The sequence below is a fragment of the Vicugna pacos genome, chromosome 21 (genome assembly GCF_048564905.1).
Source record: "Vicugna pacos chromosome 21, VicPac4, whole genome shotgun sequence".
Taxonomy (NCBI): Eukaryota; Metazoa; Chordata; class Mammalia; order Artiodactyla; family Camelidae; genus Vicugna; species Vicugna pacos.
This window is the reverse complement of record NC_133007.1, coordinates 7,937,400-7,955,241: the sequence shown is the minus strand read 5'-3', so window position 1 is coordinate 7,955,241 and position 17,842 is coordinate 7,937,400. Positions and strand designations below refer to the sequence as shown.

General features: G+C 38.1%; 1 protein-coding gene across 2 annotated transcripts in view; it reads left to right on the top strand.

Moving 5' to 3' along the window:
- SOAT1 (sterol O-acyltransferase 1) overlaps positions 1 to 17,842 on the top strand; it is a 60,644-nt gene that overhangs the window by 38,265 nt on the left and 4,537 nt on the right. For both annotated transcript variants that reach the window (XR_012062687.1, XM_072946037.1), the window contains exons 4-15: positions 5,272 to 5,417; positions 6,472 to 6,531; positions 7,435 to 7,542; positions 8,373 to 8,655; positions 9,369 to 9,447; positions 10,024 to 10,105; positions 10,416 to 10,461; positions 11,229 to 11,358; positions 13,013 to 13,110; positions 14,338 to 14,436; positions 15,485 to 15,620; positions 16,214 to 16,359. Coding sequence is in view for 1 of the 2 variants with exons in the window: in XM_072946037.1 (XP_072802138.1) it covers positions 5,272 to 5,417; positions 6,472 to 6,531; positions 7,435 to 7,542; positions 8,373 to 8,655; positions 9,369 to 9,447; positions 10,024 to 10,105; positions 10,416 to 10,461; positions 11,229 to 11,358; positions 13,013 to 13,110; positions 14,338 to 14,436; positions 15,485 to 15,620; positions 16,214 to 16,359 (1,413 nt within the window). In the remaining variant the exon portion in view is untranslated. The remainder of the gene's footprint in view (positions 1 to 5,271; positions 5,418 to 6,471; positions 6,532 to 7,434; positions 7,543 to 8,372; positions 8,656 to 9,368; positions 9,448 to 10,023; positions 10,106 to 10,415; positions 10,462 to 11,228; positions 11,359 to 13,012; positions 13,111 to 14,337; positions 14,437 to 15,484; positions 15,621 to 16,213; positions 16,360 to 17,842) is intronic.

The window sequence follows — 17,842 nt, the reverse complement described above, 5'->3', positions numbered from 1 at the left end:
GGTTATGGGTTTCCCATTGCCCTTAGAATAAAATGAAAAATTCCTGAAATGGCTTAAAGACCTGTCGGGATCTAGCCCCTTTGATCCCTCGTGTGTATGTGACTTCACTGTGTTCCAACCACAGCATTTTCGCTTCAGAGTTCTTGTTCCCCATTCTTAGAATCTTACAAGTTGTCCTGTTGAGCTGCCTATTTAAAATTGGGGTTCTTTGAGCCCTAAAATAGAGTGATTCTGTTTCATAGATTATCTAAGCACCATGCTTTTCTAGTTTCTAGTTAATTGCCTGCCTCCTTCCATCTGTCATCCCTCTGTCTGTCTGTTGTTGTGCTGGGACAGTCATTGTCCATGGGTGGAATTAATATTCATAGAGATGAGACTGAGAAGATAAGCGAATTAGAAGCCTATAACCTCCAACCTTCTTTTCAGGTTACTGGTATTAGACGTTTTTCAGGTTTATTGTGATCACATTTTGAAGTTCTAATTAATGCCACTTTCACATTACAGAACAACTCAGAAGAAGGCAGGAGTGGAGCGCTTGTGCTATAGTTTGATGTATGCCCTCTTACAAAGGGGATGTCAGGAATAAGCAGTCATTTTCATTATTTATTTTCGTCAGTACTTGGATACTTGAGAGGAGGCGGCTAAGGAAACTTAATAGTGTTCACAGTAGAATTCTTCCTTATGTCCCAGTGGCAGCAGCTTCCATCAACTTTAATTCCTCAGAGAAAGAGGAGAAGGGCATTGTCGATGAAAAAAAATTAATCAGTCCATCTGAAAAAGACATGGAAAATTTTTATTTGAGCCAAATTGAGGATTATAACCCAGGAACAGACTCAGAAAGCTCCAGGAACTGTTCCAGCCGTTAGAGGTCAAAGCACAGTTCTGTAGGTTTTTGGGACAGATAGCCGTACAATAAACGACACATGATTGACAGTTTGCAGGTCTACATCTGCAAAGCAAGTAGTGGGGCAAAGGTCACTGGGGCTCCTTACAAGAATAAGAAGGAAGATTATCTTCTAAGAAATTGTGACCCTTGATGAGATTGAGAAGGTCTGGTTAATGCAGATAGATGCACAATACACACTATAGAAGAGGGAGGAGGCTCAAATGGGCAAAGAAAAGTTTTATGTTTACATTTTTCTCATCTTGCCATAAGGAAACAGAGCAGGACCCTGTGGGGCCCTCATGGGCACAAAAGCCTTTCCGTGTCCCCTGTTTTTTGTTTGTTGAAAATGGGCTTCATTCAGCCTCCTTCACCTTGGCTGAGTTCCAAAAGGCAGATTCAAACAGTAGCTAATTAGGGAAGAGAGTTCTTTTTCAGGAACTAAGGGCCCCACCCAGGTGAAGGACGGTGTGGCTTCAGGCTGAGCACCAGATTCCTAGAACACCGCCCTGTTACCTCATGACCAGCCAATCAGAGGAAGGTCACACACCCTGCAGCCCTCACCCCAAATGCCAATTAAAAGCTTCTCTCCAAAAACCATTGGAGAGTTCAGGTTTTTGAGCACAAGCCACCTGTTCTCTTTGTTTGGCCCTGCAGTAAACCTGTCTCAGCTCCAAACTCCGATGTTTTGGTTTTTTTGGGTCTCACTGTCCTTTGGCAAGTGAACTTGCTTTCGGGACAATAAAATAAATGCCCTGATGCTGTTGTTGGAGTATGGGGAAAAAAGGAAGGGGAAAGGAGCAACTCAGAAAATAACAGTACACCTGTGCTCAGGATAAGGGGCTCTGAAAACTTTTATTTTTTCTAAATGAGGGCCAGCAAAGAAGCCAGCTAGGATCCAACGCTGCAGCTGCACAATAGAAGGACCTGGCTTAACTTGACCCCATGCTCATTGTAATGTAATTAACATTGCAATTTGAGCCTCCTCCCATAGGTTTCTCTGTGCCCTTCATGGGTAAGAACCTGCCCAAAAGGGATGGTCAAGCCTGAGCACAAGGAACTGAGCCATCAATCAATCAATCAATCACAAAAAAACGCCCCTAAGCCAGGGTATAAGACAGGAGAAACAAAGGAGTGGCCCCAATTTTCCTCTCTTGGATTGACCCGCTCCCCAATTCTCAGGAGTGTGTTATATTTTACTACCTCTTTACCAATACAGTCTTGTTTATATCATGCTTTCTGTCTCTCGTTAAAAGTTCATTTTTTTAGGTGACTAAGAACCAAGGTAACTTTCAGTCCCCCTTTCTGCGTAACAATATGAATAGGGGGCAAAATGTTAAGACCTTATTGCATGGTTTAGCCCCCTTCCTGCCTCCTTTTCTGACCTCACCTCTTAGCCCTCTTCTGCTTCAGCTGGAATGCCATATTCCGTGCTGTTTCTCACATATGCCACAGGTGTTCCTGCCACAGGGCTTTTACACTACGCTTCTTTCTTCCTGGTACTTTTTCCAGGGATAGTGACTAACTTCAGACCTTCGCAGATGTCATTTTATCTTTGAGGCTTTCCATGACCTCTCTATGAAAATACCCCCACTTCCTGCTGGTCCCTTTGCTTTATTTCTTTCCATGACACTGTCTGGCCCCCTGTATATCCTGTTCATCCCCACTGAAGTTTTAAGTTCTATGGGGACAGGGCTAGGTTTTGTTTGTTGTCTCCAGCACCTACAGCAGCAGTGCCCAGAACTGTACCTGGCACTTAGTGGAATGAATGCTTTCCCTTCTCTTCTTCTTAGTATATTTCTGTAGGGGGTCTGTCACTGCACAGAAGTTCATGTGCTTGATGCACAGGGAGGCCAGACAATCAGAAATTTTGGAGTTTGAGCAGAGACAGATAGATCTATTGCAGGGACAAGCAACAAGAGCAGGTGGCTCATGCTTACAAAGCCCCACCTCTGATGGTTCTTGGGAGAAGTTTTGAATAGGCAACATCTGGGGTGAGGGCTGCAGGGGGTGTGACTTCCTTTGGATTAGTTGGTGGTGAGGTAACAGGGTGGTTGTTCCAGGAATCTTGGGCTCAGCCTGAAGTCACCATCCTTCACCTGGGTGGGGCCTTAGTTCATGCAAAAGAACTCAAAGATATCGTTAGGTATATCCCTTGAGGAGGAACCAGGACCCTGCCTCGAGGCTGCAGGATTATTTCTTGTCTGTTCCTCCCTTGTTTCTGCATTCTCTCCCTTTGCTGATAAGCAAGTGTTTGAATCTGCCCTCTGGAAGTCAAGGAAAGTCAGGGAGGCTAAATGAAGCCTATTTCCTACAAACAAGTAATGGGGCACACAGAAAGGATTTGTACCAGGGAGGGCCCTGCAGAGTCCTGCTCTGTTCCGGGTCCTGGGAGAAAGAGAACCAGGCATGGCTTTCTTCTCTAAGAAGCCATTTTTGGCCTTAGCCATTTTGGGATCTAAGCCTGGCCAAAAGGCTTACCCTTGAACAAGTCTCAGTAATTAAAGATCTTAAGGGAAGTGGGGGAATGCAGAAACAAAGGAAAAGCAGTCAAGAAGCAATAGTTAAGGGATAAAACAGAGTCCTCAATGGATATACTTAACAATCCGATACCCATCTTTGAGTTCTGCAAGAACTAAGGCCACCCAGGCCTCCACCCAAGTGGAGGATGGAAGGACGGTGCGGACTCTCATAACTTCAGTCAAGGAAAGCGTGGACTCTATGGACTGTGGCCTCAATTCTATGCTGAATTCTCCTCTGCTCAAGCCCCTTCATGAATATGCACGTACCCTTAGGTTAAACCTCCCTGGTTTTGCTGTTCTGGGAGACAAGGCTTCGGGAAAGGCCCCCTGTGTTCTCCTTACTTGCTGTGAGTCATAAATCCTTCTTTCTCCCGCTCTTTGGCGTGACGGCTCAATACCCACCAAGAGGTGAACCCAGTTTTCCGGGTGACATTTCTACATGGAACATTTTTCGTAGCTGGAAAGAAGCCTTTATTTGTTAAGCAGTCCAACCCTAGAACTCAATGAGAAAAGAACCCTTTTCCGGAGGAGAGGAAGTTGTTTTGCTTTTGTTTGGGGAAGCATCATGCCTGTTGAGAAATTGCAAAAGGAAGCTCAATGTATAATTGAAACAAGTGAAAGGAACTAAAATGGCAAACTGTTAGATGGCTTTAATATGTACAAATAATATAAAAACTCTTTATTCTTTTAGGGACCACAGAACCTTTATATTTTGCCCTTAAAACTGACCTACATCTTTTGCGTTTTCTGTTTTGGCTGATCGCTTCCTGTCTCTGCTTTTCATCATATTGTCTCCTCCTGGCGCTTTTTACTTAAAGTCCTGCTTGGTGGTCCTTCGAGGTTTCAGCTCAACTCTCAGCTCAAGAAAGACATTTCCAATCGTCTCATCCTTGCTTTCTTTGTTTGCTGAACTTTTCTGTGTTCTTTGAGTCTTTTCATTGATGGTTTTATTGCTCAGGTGACACCTAGGTAGTCTACTGTGTGTTGTTTTTAGGTTCAACTTGAATAATTTCATTAGAAGAAAGAGCATTTTTTTTTCTTGAAGAATTAGTAAGTAACTAATAAGTAGCAAGTAACACTTTGTTTTCCTTTGCATAGATGAATCTTGCCAATGTAGAAATACCATTTACAATTTCCTTCTTTCTGGTCTTCTGGTTCTGTATCTAGTTTCAAAGGAGTTAGGCACCCACAGTAGGTGGTCTACTATCATTTGAAGAAGTACTTTTTTGCTTCATACTTTTCAAAAATTATGTAAGTCTTAAGATGTTAAAAATAGCCTGAGACCAAACTGTATAACAGTTTTATGTTATTAAAGTATGTATGTTATGGCTAGGTAAATATATAGTTATGGAAGTAGGAATAAACATTATTGTATAAATGTTGGTATTGTACAGAAATGGCATGATTTAAAATATAAACATTGGGTACTTGGGGCTAAAGAGGTTGCTTAAGAAGAAAGGATACTTAAAGTTATATAATGCTGACCTATTATTGATTTTTACTTTTTGTCGTTTTCCAGATAAAAATTTGAGGAGGTAAAAATAGAGCTGTCATTTTTAGTATTTTTGTTATTTTGTTTTTGTATATCATTTGTAGGAGTTCATTTTGTAGGTGATGACTTTGATTTATGCTTAAAAGAGTTTAAATTTTTTAAAAGACATAACTCATCATGCTGCTTTTTCAGTAGCCATTTCTGAAACTACAGGTCAGTTACAGAAATCACTTTTCTGTTTTTATTCCTGTGAACTCACTTAACATGGATTCCTTTTGGTCCAACTCTGTTGAAGAGACCCCTTTAGAAAAATGTTAATACTCCATAAGCTAGTTAGCGCCTCATGTTTTCCTTTATTTGTTTGAAAATTCTAGGAATTGAAGCCATTTTTTATGAAGGAAGTTGGCAATCACTTTGATGATTTTGTGACCAATCTCATTGAAAAATCTACGTCATTAGACAATGGAGGTTGTTCTCTGACATCCTTTTCTGTTCTTGGAGAGAACCACCACAGAGCTAAGTAAGTATGAGTGTTAGTTCCTTTTAATGCACGCATCTGTGGTCAGAAAGTGGACTGCACTAAAAATGCCTGGATTCACACCTGAGCTCCACATTTTATTAGCTGTGTGTTGCCTTCGGCATATTATTTTAAACACTTGAAGATTGGATTTTTCATCTTAATAAGTGGATTATAACAAATGCATACCACATTTATGACCTTGCTGACTTACAACAGCCAACACTTGTTAAGTGCTTTACATTTAAACAATGTCCCAGGGAGGCGGACCCTATAGCTGTCTACATATTATAGGTCAGGAGACTGAAGCACAGAGCAGTTATATGTTGCCCAAGATGACACTGTGGGGATTTGAACCCACAGTCTGGCTCCAGAGCGTGTGCTCTTCACTGTATCATTAAACCGCCTCTCTGTTGTACCCTATACAATACTTGCAAGAAAATACAGTGCAATTAGTATTATGTTTTTTTTAACTGGCCAGTCATCCAGAGCATCTCTCCTGTTCTGAAGGACAGTTTTGACCAGAATAGTCAGCAGAAGGGCTAGTAGTACTGCAGAAAGCCATAAAGAAATTGATAATGTTAGATGTTAAAATGTGAGATTTTAGTAACTGGAGGCAGTCTTTAGATAGGAGGCTCTTGGGGACTGTTGGAAGCCCTCAGGGGAGGGCATTGTAAACGTCAGTGCAGTTTGGAGGCTAGATCAGTAACACTATGTGAACTGGAGTAAAGGAATGGTTGGAGGCTTGTTTATGACCTTAGGAATGTTTAGGAGAAGAAAGAGTGGTTGTCATGATGCCTGTGATGTCAGGAATGCATTTCCATGGGGACTGTTGTATGGGGGCTCTTTGAATGCTGCTCATCCTACCTCAGCATTGTTCAGAAGGAGTAGATGAGATAACATGCTTAAAACCCTTAACACAGGACCTGGAGCATAGTGAGAAGGCAATTAATTATATTACAAGCTGTAGTTGGTAATATTCCTTGTCTTATCCATAGATTTAAATTTCTTGTAATGCTTGACTTACATTTTGTCTTCACATCTTGATTCTTCCCAGAGATCAGAGAGCGCGTCCAGAACATGGAAAGATTTTTGTTATCAGGCGATCTCTCTTAGAGTGAGTATTTTTGGTTGCTTTCATTAACTGTTAGTTTGAATTTAAAAAATCAAACTATTCTTAAAAATTTTACTTATTTTTAATTTAAAAAAAATTTTTGTTGGGGGGAGGTAGTTAGGCTTATTTATTTTTTTAATGGCTGTACTGGGGATTGGACCTAGGACCTTGTACATGCTAGGTATTCACTCTGCCACTGAGCTATGCCCTCCCCCCTCAAGCTGTTCTGACGGTTAGAATCATTGCATAATCTATGAATGTTAAATGACCTTGTTCTGTATTCATATAATTCTTAGTTTTGATATTTCTCTTTGTGCATTTGCCATCTCTTGCTCCTTCTTTCTGGTCTTCTGGTTCTGTATCTAGTTTCAAAGGAGTTAGAGATAAGAATGATTATTGGTCTTCTGATAAATTCCTTGAAGTTGTGCTGCAGAGAACTGGTTACCCAAAGAGCTAGAACTAAAGTTTTCTAATGAGGTAAACTACTTTGAGAGAATTCTGGTGTTGCTGCCTTCTTGATAAAGTTTTTTCATCTCTTCTCTGGCTAGCTGGCTTAGAGACGAAATTGTTTTCTCAGATTTGCTAATTTTAGGACTCGATTGTGTGGATTTTATGGGGGGAAATAAGCAATATAAATTAATTGTGGCAAGCTCATTTGTGAAGTGAAAATTAAAGGCGCATTTTGAGTAGGTAATGAATATTTCTTTGGAAATGCTGAGTAGATCATTTATTTATTTACGCATTCATTTATTAGAGTACTGACATTCATTAGTAATATTCTGTGATTACTGTTTGAGATGTTTTTGGAGAGTGGATTAAGGATCTTCTGTACTGCTTTAAAGTCTTTAATACGTGGTGTTTTGAAAATTAAATATTGATTAATTTTTATTTGAACTACATTTACAGTGAGCTGTTTGAGGTGGACCATATCAGAACAATATATCACATGTTCATTGCCCTCTTCATTCTCTTCATCCTCAGCACACTTGTGGTAGATTACATTGATGAAGGAAGGTAAGACAAGAAAAAGGATGTTTGCTTAGTTGATGCATGGAATATTCGGAGTTTTCACTGTATTTAAATTCTGGTAAAAGATGATTTGGTTACAGTTGCTTCAGAAAATCCCAGAGCAGGTGACTTGAGGGTGAGATTTCTCTCTTCTGAAAAGTACAACTAAGAAAAATGTTAAAAGTTTATTAGTTTTATTTTTAAAATGGTCTGTTTTAATACACCATATTAATGGTTTCCAGCTTCCTTAGTGAGAGAATTTTGCGTATAGGACTTACCAGTTTCTACCATGGTATGCATTTTAGGTTGTTTCTTGGAAAAAGTAGCTTATTAGAATTTAACATTGAAAAATGGGATTTTTTTAATATAAAAATCAAATAAAATGACAGATAATCATACATTTAATTATGTGCTTTATTAGTAAACTAAAATTTGAGCTAATGATATAATAATTTGTTGGATTTTTGAATTGTACTACTTTCTTCTGAAAAATCATCTTTTCTACGTAACGGTGATCGCTATTTGAATATTTTAAATATTAACTTTGCCATAGAATGTTTAGAGCTTAAAATGTATTAATGTGAGAATCTAATCTTTGAGAAGTTCAAACTCTTATTATTTTAGGTTATTTTAGATGTCTTGTGTTCAGGGACCATATTATCTTAGGGCTCTTAGAAAATAGGTAAGTTATAGAGCAGAGGCTTAGGAGCATAGTGTATTAGTGTTGTGGGGTTTCCTAAAGTTGAGGGGTTTGGGTCTTAAAGTTTTTAATTTGATCAATCAGTGCATATTAAAAATTTATTTCTGTGTTTTTTCTGTGTGCTTTTTCTCCCCAGGCTGGTGCTTGATTTCAATCTCATGTCTTACGCTTTTGGCAAATTTCCCGTTGTTACATGGACATGGTGCACCATGTTCTTATGTACACTTTCAGTTCCCTATTTCCTGTTTCAACGCTGGGCCAGAGGGTATCACAGGAGTTCTCATCCAGTGGTCTATTCTCTCTTATATTGCTTCCTTTTTGTGGTCTTCCAGACTGTAGTGTTAGGTTTTGGACCACCTTATGTTGTGCTAGCATATACACTGCCACCAGCTTCCCGGTGCATTATTATACTTGAACAGGTAAGATTTTGAGTGTTGCCCAGTGCAGTGCCATGCTTAGTTAGCTAGGAGGTGGTGGTGGTGGTAGTAGAAGATGTTATTTTTTGTTATATTGGATAAATTTTCATATCTGGTTCTTTGTGCTATTATCTGTAAAATTAGTGTTAGACTAGATCATCTCATCGCTTAAAGGTTTGTTCTAGCTTCAGTGTTTTCTGGTTCTTGGTAATTGAAATAAGTAATATTGAGCCTTTCTTGATGAATTCAGGTTTTGTTCTTGAATACTTTTTGTAGAAGCCGTCTATATTCTAAGTATTTTTGTAATTAAAAACTCCACTTTTGAAGTGTCAGATTCATTGTTTTGTCATATAACCATCATAGAACCATCTAAAAGATTTGTTTATATGTCCTTCAGAATTTTCTAACTTACATTGGCTGTCTGTAATGCTCTGTTGGACTGATGGAAAGAATGACTTTCTTTGAACAGGCTTTTAATTTCTTAATTTGTAATATACCTGTAATAGATGGTGCTGTTAGCTGCAAAATAATTCGCGTAATAACATGTTCTTTATAGAATTTGTTTTTCATTTGCTTTATTCCATAAAAGTGGGTTTGAGTTGGTGTATACAAAATTAGGAAGTTCTTTATGTAATTATAATCTAGTGCTGTTTTGCAGTTTCTTGTAGGAGACAAGACAGTGATAGAAAATTCACTTTCCCCCTCCTCCTTTGTAGATTCGTTTGATAATGAAGGCCTATTCATTTGTCAGAGAGAATGTGCCTCGGGTACTAAATTCAGCCAAGGAGAATTCAAGTATGTGATTCCATTAAGTCAAAGGATTGTTCATTAGGGTATCTTAACCTTTGGTGTTTTTGCTAGGATGGCATATTACCTTCTGTAAACATTATGTTTGATTTTAAATATATAGAACTTGAGAAAAAAAAAACAACCAACCTGTTGGAAGGGGAAAAATATTTATATATATTTATATATAGGATTTGTATTGATTTTAGAAGACTCTATTTCCTGATTATTCCTGTTTTACCTTTGTACCCACAGTTTAAAAACATTGCTCATTAGACTCTTGCAACTTTGCATAATGTTTATAGAATGTTAATAGACTCATCACACCCCATGTGCTTACAGCTTCTAGAATTGTTGCTTCAAACTCTAGAAGTTATCTCTAAGTCACAGGAGTTAGTTTAGAGGGATTGGTAACATTTGATTAATATAAGAATAAGAAGCCATCATTTGGGGAGATCAGGAAGAAGCAACACGAGCTAAGAGAGCTAGTTTTTTGTCCTCCCTATTCTGTGCTTATTTTCCCCTTTCAGTTTTGCTGAAAGGTGCTGAAGAGCCTCCAGTCTAAGTGTAGTTTTCCTTTTCCAGGCACTGTTCCAATACCTACCGTCAACCAGTACTTGTATTTCTTGTTTGCTCCTACCCTCATCTACCGTGACAACTATCCCAGGTAACGGCACTGGCCAGTAGAAACGGGGGAGCACCAGGAATGCGGCGGGCGCGAGGCGGGGTGGGTAGACGGGGGCCGTTTCCTGTAGGGCTGCAGAGCACATCGAATGGGTTTTAACTTTCTTGCTGGCACGGGAAACCCCAAATGGTGATTCCAGCAATCCGATTTGATTACAGCAATTTGAGACAGAATTATACAGATATTTCCTATGTCAAAAAAGACGTTCTGTGTGGGAAAATATTGTGAGGATTTTTTTTAAGTTCATTTATTTACTTTATTTAGAAAAGTTACTTTGTTTCTTCCTTTTTAGGACTCCCAGTGTAAGATGGGGTTATGTGGCTATGCAGTTTGCACAGGTAAATCTTTTTTTTGAACTGCCTAAGATTTGTTGGTGGGAAATGGGGATCTGAATATAGTAAGAATAATTTGTGACACAACATTGTAAAAAAATGACTATAAATCAATAAAAAATGTTTAAAAAAAGAATAATTTAATATATTTAAAGTGTTGGTAAATTCATGTCTAGTGGGAGCTCTAAAACTCTTACTGAAGTCTTGGTAAACTATTCTCAGTATAGTAACTGGTATTTGTTTTGCCAACATCAAAAGTAATTTTCTACAATAAAAGAATTTGTTTTAATTAAAGTCATTCCATTTGGTTACTTCATTATGCATCTAGGTTAATTTCCTCCTCCCTTTCTGTTTTTTATTCCATTTTTGGATGTATGTCTGTGGGGGTATGGTCTGACAGTTCCCTAACCTCTTAACGGGATCATACACCACAGAAGTTCCTACTGAAAAATCTTGTGTTAATCAAATACCTATTTATGAAATAGGTTCTTTTGTTAAGGGTTTCATGTGGCTGGAAAAGTAGGTTCCAGAGTCTGATTTTTCAAAAATGCTATTTGGTAAAGGGTCGGGAATAGGTGTGGTAGAAATGAGGCTTGCGTACTATCTTTGAAGGAGTCCAGTTTGGCAACCTTACAGACTAGTGTTAAATGGAATATATATGTGTAAACATTAGTTTTTGGGTCACATATGTATCTTCTTTTGAAGGGGAGAAATCACTCTTCATCTTTCCTTGTCAAGCCATCATTATTATAATTGTCTTTATCATGTTTCAGTTTTTGGGATGCCTTTTTTACATGTACTACATCTTCAAAAGGCTCTGCAGCCCCTTGTTTCGGAATATCAAAGAGGAGCCCTTCAGCGCCCGTGTTCTGGTCTTATGTGTATTTAACTCCATCTTGCCAGGTAACGTGGGTACTGGTTCATTTGGCCATTCGTAAAGTTGCACAGAAAACAGAAAGCTGTTGTGTGTGAGCACCTTTGATTTACCTGCTTTTCACTGTAAACTCATCTACACGTCTATACCGCCTGTGACCTCTTTCCATTTGTCTCACAAAGGAAGCATACTTCCAGTCTCTGGCCAGTCTTTCCATTTGCCTTCTGACTTTCACTCATGTTTTGCTTTCTCTGACTATGGATAGTCCGTATTTTTGCTTTATCTTCCCATTCACTATACAGTCACTGTAATCTTGCTTCTGATTCTACCAGGTCACTGAAATGACCTTTATTAAAATCCCTAATCTCCAGCAGTTGGTTTAGCCCTTATTTTATTTGATCTCCATGAAACGTTGGGTACTGTTGACCAGTTAGAAATCTCTCTAGTCACTCTCTTATTCTGTCTTTCTGGCCATACCCAGTCTCCTGTCTTCATTCATTCCACTGTTTTTTTCTAGAGATACATGGTTATCTGTTACATGCCAGGTGCTGGGGACACGACATTGAACCAGACATACATACTCTTTATTCTCTGGAAGCCTGCAGTTTAATTGTATTTACAGTTTACTTGTTCTCTTGTGTCTGTCTATTAAATGTTGGTATTGTTTCTGTCATCAGGTTCTCTCTTCCTTTCCTTCTCTCACAGATTCCTTCTAGTGATCCTCTTTGGTTTGTTCCCCCAAGATTTACTCCAGTAAATTCTTTTCTCTGTCCCTGTGATAGGGTATGTGTTACATACGTATGTCTTCCTCAGTAGTCTACAAATTCTGTAAGATTAAGGACTGTGTCTTCTAGCCAGTCAGCCAGTCACAGTCTCTCTACATTGTAAACTCTATAAATATTTTTTGAATAAACAAGTGAATGAAAGGGATGGGCATGTAAATGGATATTGTACAATGTAATGTAATATATATTAAAGTGCTGATGAACTTTGTCTCATATTGGCTTGACATTTAACAGGGGATATTGAGAAACAGATAGGTTTGCCTGGCAGAGTGGTGGTGGAAAGTTGCTTCCAGGTAGTGGGATGGATTCAAAGGCCTGGAGTATTTCAGAAGGACAGAAGTCCAGTTGTGGAGATGTTTACAACGCTGGGGGTAGAGGCAGAGATGTTAACCTTGTCACCATCGACATTTTGGGCTGGATAATTCTTTGTTTTGGGAGGCTGTCTTGTGCATTGTAGGATATTAGCTACATCTTGGCTTCTGACAACTACATACCATAACACGCGCCCACTCCTTGAATGATGACAACCAAAAATGTGTCCAGAATTGCCAGCTGTTTCCTGGGGACAAAATCTTCCCCCGTTTTAAATGGCTGGTATAGAGGAATGCATGGGGGCGAGATTTTAAGGGACTTTTACAAATTAAGCCATACATCTACGCATTTCTGTTAAAAAGCAGTCTGGGTCACTGGTCATCTATAAAACCCACTTGGAAGGAAGTTATTCCTTTATTAAGAGAATTAACTTTCAAAAAACACCATATCATTTCTGGGATGGGTAAGCTGGAATAATAACTCTTATTTTACAAAATAATTCCAGCTAAGCAAATGATGACATAATTAACCGATTGGTACGTAAGCTGTTTGGAAAGACTGTTAATATTATTCATCTTATGTTTAGGTGTGCTGATACAGCTCCTTATTTTTTTTGCCTTTTTGCACTGCTGGCTCAATGCCTTTGCTGAGATGTTACGCTTTGGTGACAGGATGTTTTATAAGGTAATGTGTACTTGGACTCAGCTTTCTTTTCACATTTTGTTTGTGTCCTAATTGTTAAATATCTGAGCGTTACTGGCTACTAGCTTTTTAAAAATAAGTGTTGTGGAATAATTATTTTTCTATAGGTTTTATCAATATTAATTCTGAAATTCTGTTACTGATGCGGTTGGCATAGTCTTGTCTTTTTTTCTGCCTCTAGTATCTGCTCCCTTAGTACCACATTTGGTTCCTGCTGGATCCTGTGTTGGTGATTATGTAGGAAAGCATGTGTCTAGAGAGCATTCTGAGACGTTGCTGACTTTTTACTCATTTAAAATTGGCTGCCTGGTGCTGTAGGAGTGATCTCAGCAAATTACGCTATTTAAGATTGTTGAACAGTTCATGAAGGAAATAACTTTTCCCTCCTTTATTTTGAAAGGTATTAATTCTTCTTAAAATAGTATTCTTACACTTCCAAAGTTGGAATTAAGTTCCGGACCAGAGAGTGGTTCATAAGTGTTCTGTAATCCTACCTGAAGCCCTCTAGAATTTTGTTTGTTGATGTTTTGGTAACACTCCAAGCCTACCCCTCCTTTCTCAGAGAAGTAGTGTGGGTTGCAGATTTTAGATGTCTTATTCCATTGGTCTGATCTTAAAGTAGGAAACAGGATATACATATATTGGAGTCAGCCATCATATCACTCCTTGTACAAGTTAAAATTTTGCTGTTCATGATACCAGCAAACAACTCTTAAGGGTTATCAGGCTAAGTCTGTGTGACCTTAGAATTCTCTCATTGTGTTTTAGCAAGGTAAGGGGGATTTACTGGTTGTTACTTTGATGAACATTAGGCTTAACAATTCTGTATGTTGTGTATCTTTCATCATAACTTATTTGATTAAATACAACAGAATTAATGTCACATTGAACACTGATGATCAAAATGCCTTTTAAGATTTTTCTTACATCAGTGTATGGACTAACAATTTATCATAACACATTCTGAGTGTCACATATATATGTTCTTTGGGAAGATTCAGGGAGTTTTGCTTTGGTTCTGTGTATGTATGCTTTTATTTATTTAAATTTACTCTATTTATTTTGGATGGGAGATTATTAGGTTTATTTATTTTTTTAGTGGAGGTCCTGGGGATTGAATGCAGGACCTGGTGCATGCTGAGCATGTGCTCTACCACTGAGCTGTACCCTCCCGCATATGTGGTTTTATACCTTTGCCTTTTTCCTCAGGATTGGTGGAACTCCACATCCTACTCTAACTATTACAGGACCTGGAATGTGGTCGTCCATGACTGGCTATATTACTATGCTTACAAAGACTTTCTCTGGGTAAGTAGCAAGATTTAGTTAATGTTGTTCTAGAAGTAGAGATTCTTTTCCAGAAAGTATTAACATTATGCAGCTGCAAGAAGTTATAATTGGTTGTCTTCAGTTCTCTTGTGAGCCATTTATGTCTAAGGAACTGCTTTGAGACCAGTTTGTACAGTTACTTAGACTAATACCATGCTTTTGCCCTGGGTTTTATTTTACATAATTACAAAGTAAGAATGCATTTGGAATCTTTTCATTTGTTTTTTTTTTTTTGTTTTTATTCCTTTATTAGAAGTGGAGAAGCCACCTATTTCTGGATTTACAACTCTCCAATATAGATTATTTTTATTTACTTAATTTTTTTATTGATGTATAGTCAGTTACAAGTGTCAATTCCTGGTGTACAGCATAATAGTATATAGATTATTGATATATATCTTTGAGACATTCTTTAGAGCAGAATGTTTCTGAACTGATGAAATGGGATGTTGAGTCTCAAGGGTGATTAACTCTAGTATCTCTGGATTATGGGTTTTAATTGTTAAGTAAGGGCACTATTTGGCTACAGGACAATGTGTGTTGCAGATCACTCTTTGAATGTTCTTTCATTTATGAGCGTAGTTTTACTTAATGGATGAGGCAAGTCCCTTGTTACTAAATCTTAGTTTTGTTGCCTGTAAAATGGTACCCGCCCAAACTACCCTGCGGTGTTTGTTACTCTAAAGGTTGAGATTTGATGTGTCCATTGATACAGGAAAACTGTGTTTTGTCAGCCATAGTGAGTTACAGATAAGTTAATGTTTTTGAAAATATGCCCGATCTTCCAACATTAATGGTTTTGAAAATGCCTTATTTTAGTAAAAAAAAAAAAAAAAGGATTTTTAAGCTGTCTGTTTTGTGGTTATTTTAGCACGTTTAGATTAATCCAAGGAGTAGACTTAGAAAATTAAATACAAATATAATTAAACAGGTGCCTTTAGTTTGTGTTGATTGTAAGTCTTATGTCGTTCATGCTTAGTTACTTACTTTTTAAAAATTGCTTTTTAATATTTTCCTTTCACTCTAGTTTTTCACTAAGAAGTTCAGGTCAGCCGCCATGCTGGCCGTCTTCGCCGTGTCTGCCGTCGTGCATGAGTATGCCTTGGCTCTCTGCTTGAACTTTTTCTACCCTGTACTCTTTGTGCTCTTCATGTTCTTTGGAAGTAAGTATCTTGACATGCTGTGAGTACTGAATATTAGCTAAAAGATAAATTTAGAAAATAAAATTTTAAAATCAATGTAGAAAACTAGGCGGGAAGTAGTAATACCATTTCAAGGCAGTGTTTGTTTATCAGTTGGTAAAAACACTAATTTTTGAATAATTATGTGCAACTCTGTTGCAAGACGCTTACACTTTGAAATGAACTAAATAACCTCTTGAAGACTATTGGTAACACTGGTCTGATAGTTCATAAAAGCTAAAAATAACTTTGCCACTCTTAAGCTCTGTCACTGTTCATCCTCTGGAAAAAACTAACCCATTTTCAGGTGGAGTGGAGAGGGACAAATTAGAATATGAATAATTCCATGAAGTATATTTTCACCTATTCTGAATACTGTCTAATTTCCAAATCATCACTGATTAATAAATTTCAACACTGAAGCTTCACTTTTATTTATAGGACCAATGGCGAGAATAAAATGTGTATATACACACTTGATGCTGTTTGTGATAATTAAATAATTAGAGCAGATACCTGAGGCCTGATTCTGTTTTGATGAAGATACATGTTTTTTGTTGTCTTCCTGACTTTAGTGGCTTTCAACTTCCTTGTCAACGATAGTCGGAAAAGGCCAATTTGGAACGTTTTAATGTGGGCTTCCCTTTTCACGGGCCACGGAGTCATCCTGTGCTTTTATTCTCAAGAGTGGTATGCACGTCAACGCTGTCCTCTGAAAAATGTGAGTCATCAGTCGGGCTGGAGGGGAAAAGTAACCTTTTTGTCCCCTGATTGTGAGGGTTAGTGGGCAGCGTTAGGGGGAAGGGAGTAGTGGAGATTATGATGAATTAATGTTAAGGGGAGGGAAATGTGGAGTAAAAGCATTAACTTATTATCTGATCTTATTGCACTGTCCTGGAACTTTTTCTTTTCTTTGGTTTTCTTCCCATTGAACTCTCCCTAGTTCTTAGTTCTCTTCTTTTTTTTTTTTCTTTTACTAATTTTTCGTTAGCTCCTTCTAATATTTTTCCTGTGTCCCAATAGTGTTGGTCTTCTCCAGGGTTTTCCCAGTGGCATGTGTATCCACCCCAAACCCCCAAACATGTATCTTTTTAAAATTTTTTCTTTATTAATAATCAGTTATATGATACACATTCTTATTCACATATTTTTTGTGCTTATGGAAGTATATGATGCTAATAGCCAATATTTATTAAGCTCTCAATGTTTGGCACCCGTGTTAAGTGCTTTTTCTTTTCTTTTCTTTTTTTGGGAGGGTGGGGGATTAATGTTAATTATTTTCTTTTAATGGAGGTACAGGGGATTGGACCCAAGGTCTCATGCATGCTAAGCATGCACCCTACCACTTGAGGTATTCCCTCCTGCACAAACAAGTACCTTTTATCTCTTCCTTCCCAGAGTAACAAATTCTTTGTCAAAATGTCCAGCTAGACTCGTATGCCTAGGATCCCATTTCTCTTGATTCTTTGGTGGTGGTTTCTTTTTTTTGTAATCATATAAGAGTCTCATTCTTAGCGCTTTAGCTTTCAGCTGCTTATGGATAGCCCCCAAATATTTAAGAGGGGATGCTTTCTTGATATATCTGCCTGGGTATTTCTCACAGGTGCCTATAACTGAAGATACTCACAATCAGATGAATCAGCTTCCCTCCCAAGTCAAAGCTTCCCCGACGGTCTACCCTGATTTTGCTGTGCTGCCCTGATGCCCTCTCCTATTCCCTATGAATCCCCTTTGTGCGTTTGAACCAACTGCTCTGGACTCTGTCTCTGGTCACTCTGCTCTTTTGCACTCAGGTTTCACCTGTCAGATTTTGTTCTATCAGAATCCAGTTTGGATGCAACATCATCCTTGAAGCTTTTTCAAATTCTTGCTCCAGTCTCTTTTCTATTTCTGAACTTTCGTAGTATTTCATCTCTGCATTTATATAATTCAGTAATTTAAAACCTTGTGGTATAGTGATTTGTGTATTTTATCATCCATAACCTACCACATTTAGATTTGGGGCTACTAAAAGCAGGGCTGTGCTAAAATAAAATACAAGATACAGGAAAAAAGTAGTGCCAATTTGGAATTTGTTCAGGAGTCCAATGTAGTTCTGTAGAGTTTACTGGACTTCCAGAACTTCATGTAAAGCTTCTAAAACAGATCTGTGCTGTAGATAAAAATGATGAGCATCTTTTGAATTAGTAAGCTGCTTATGGCTT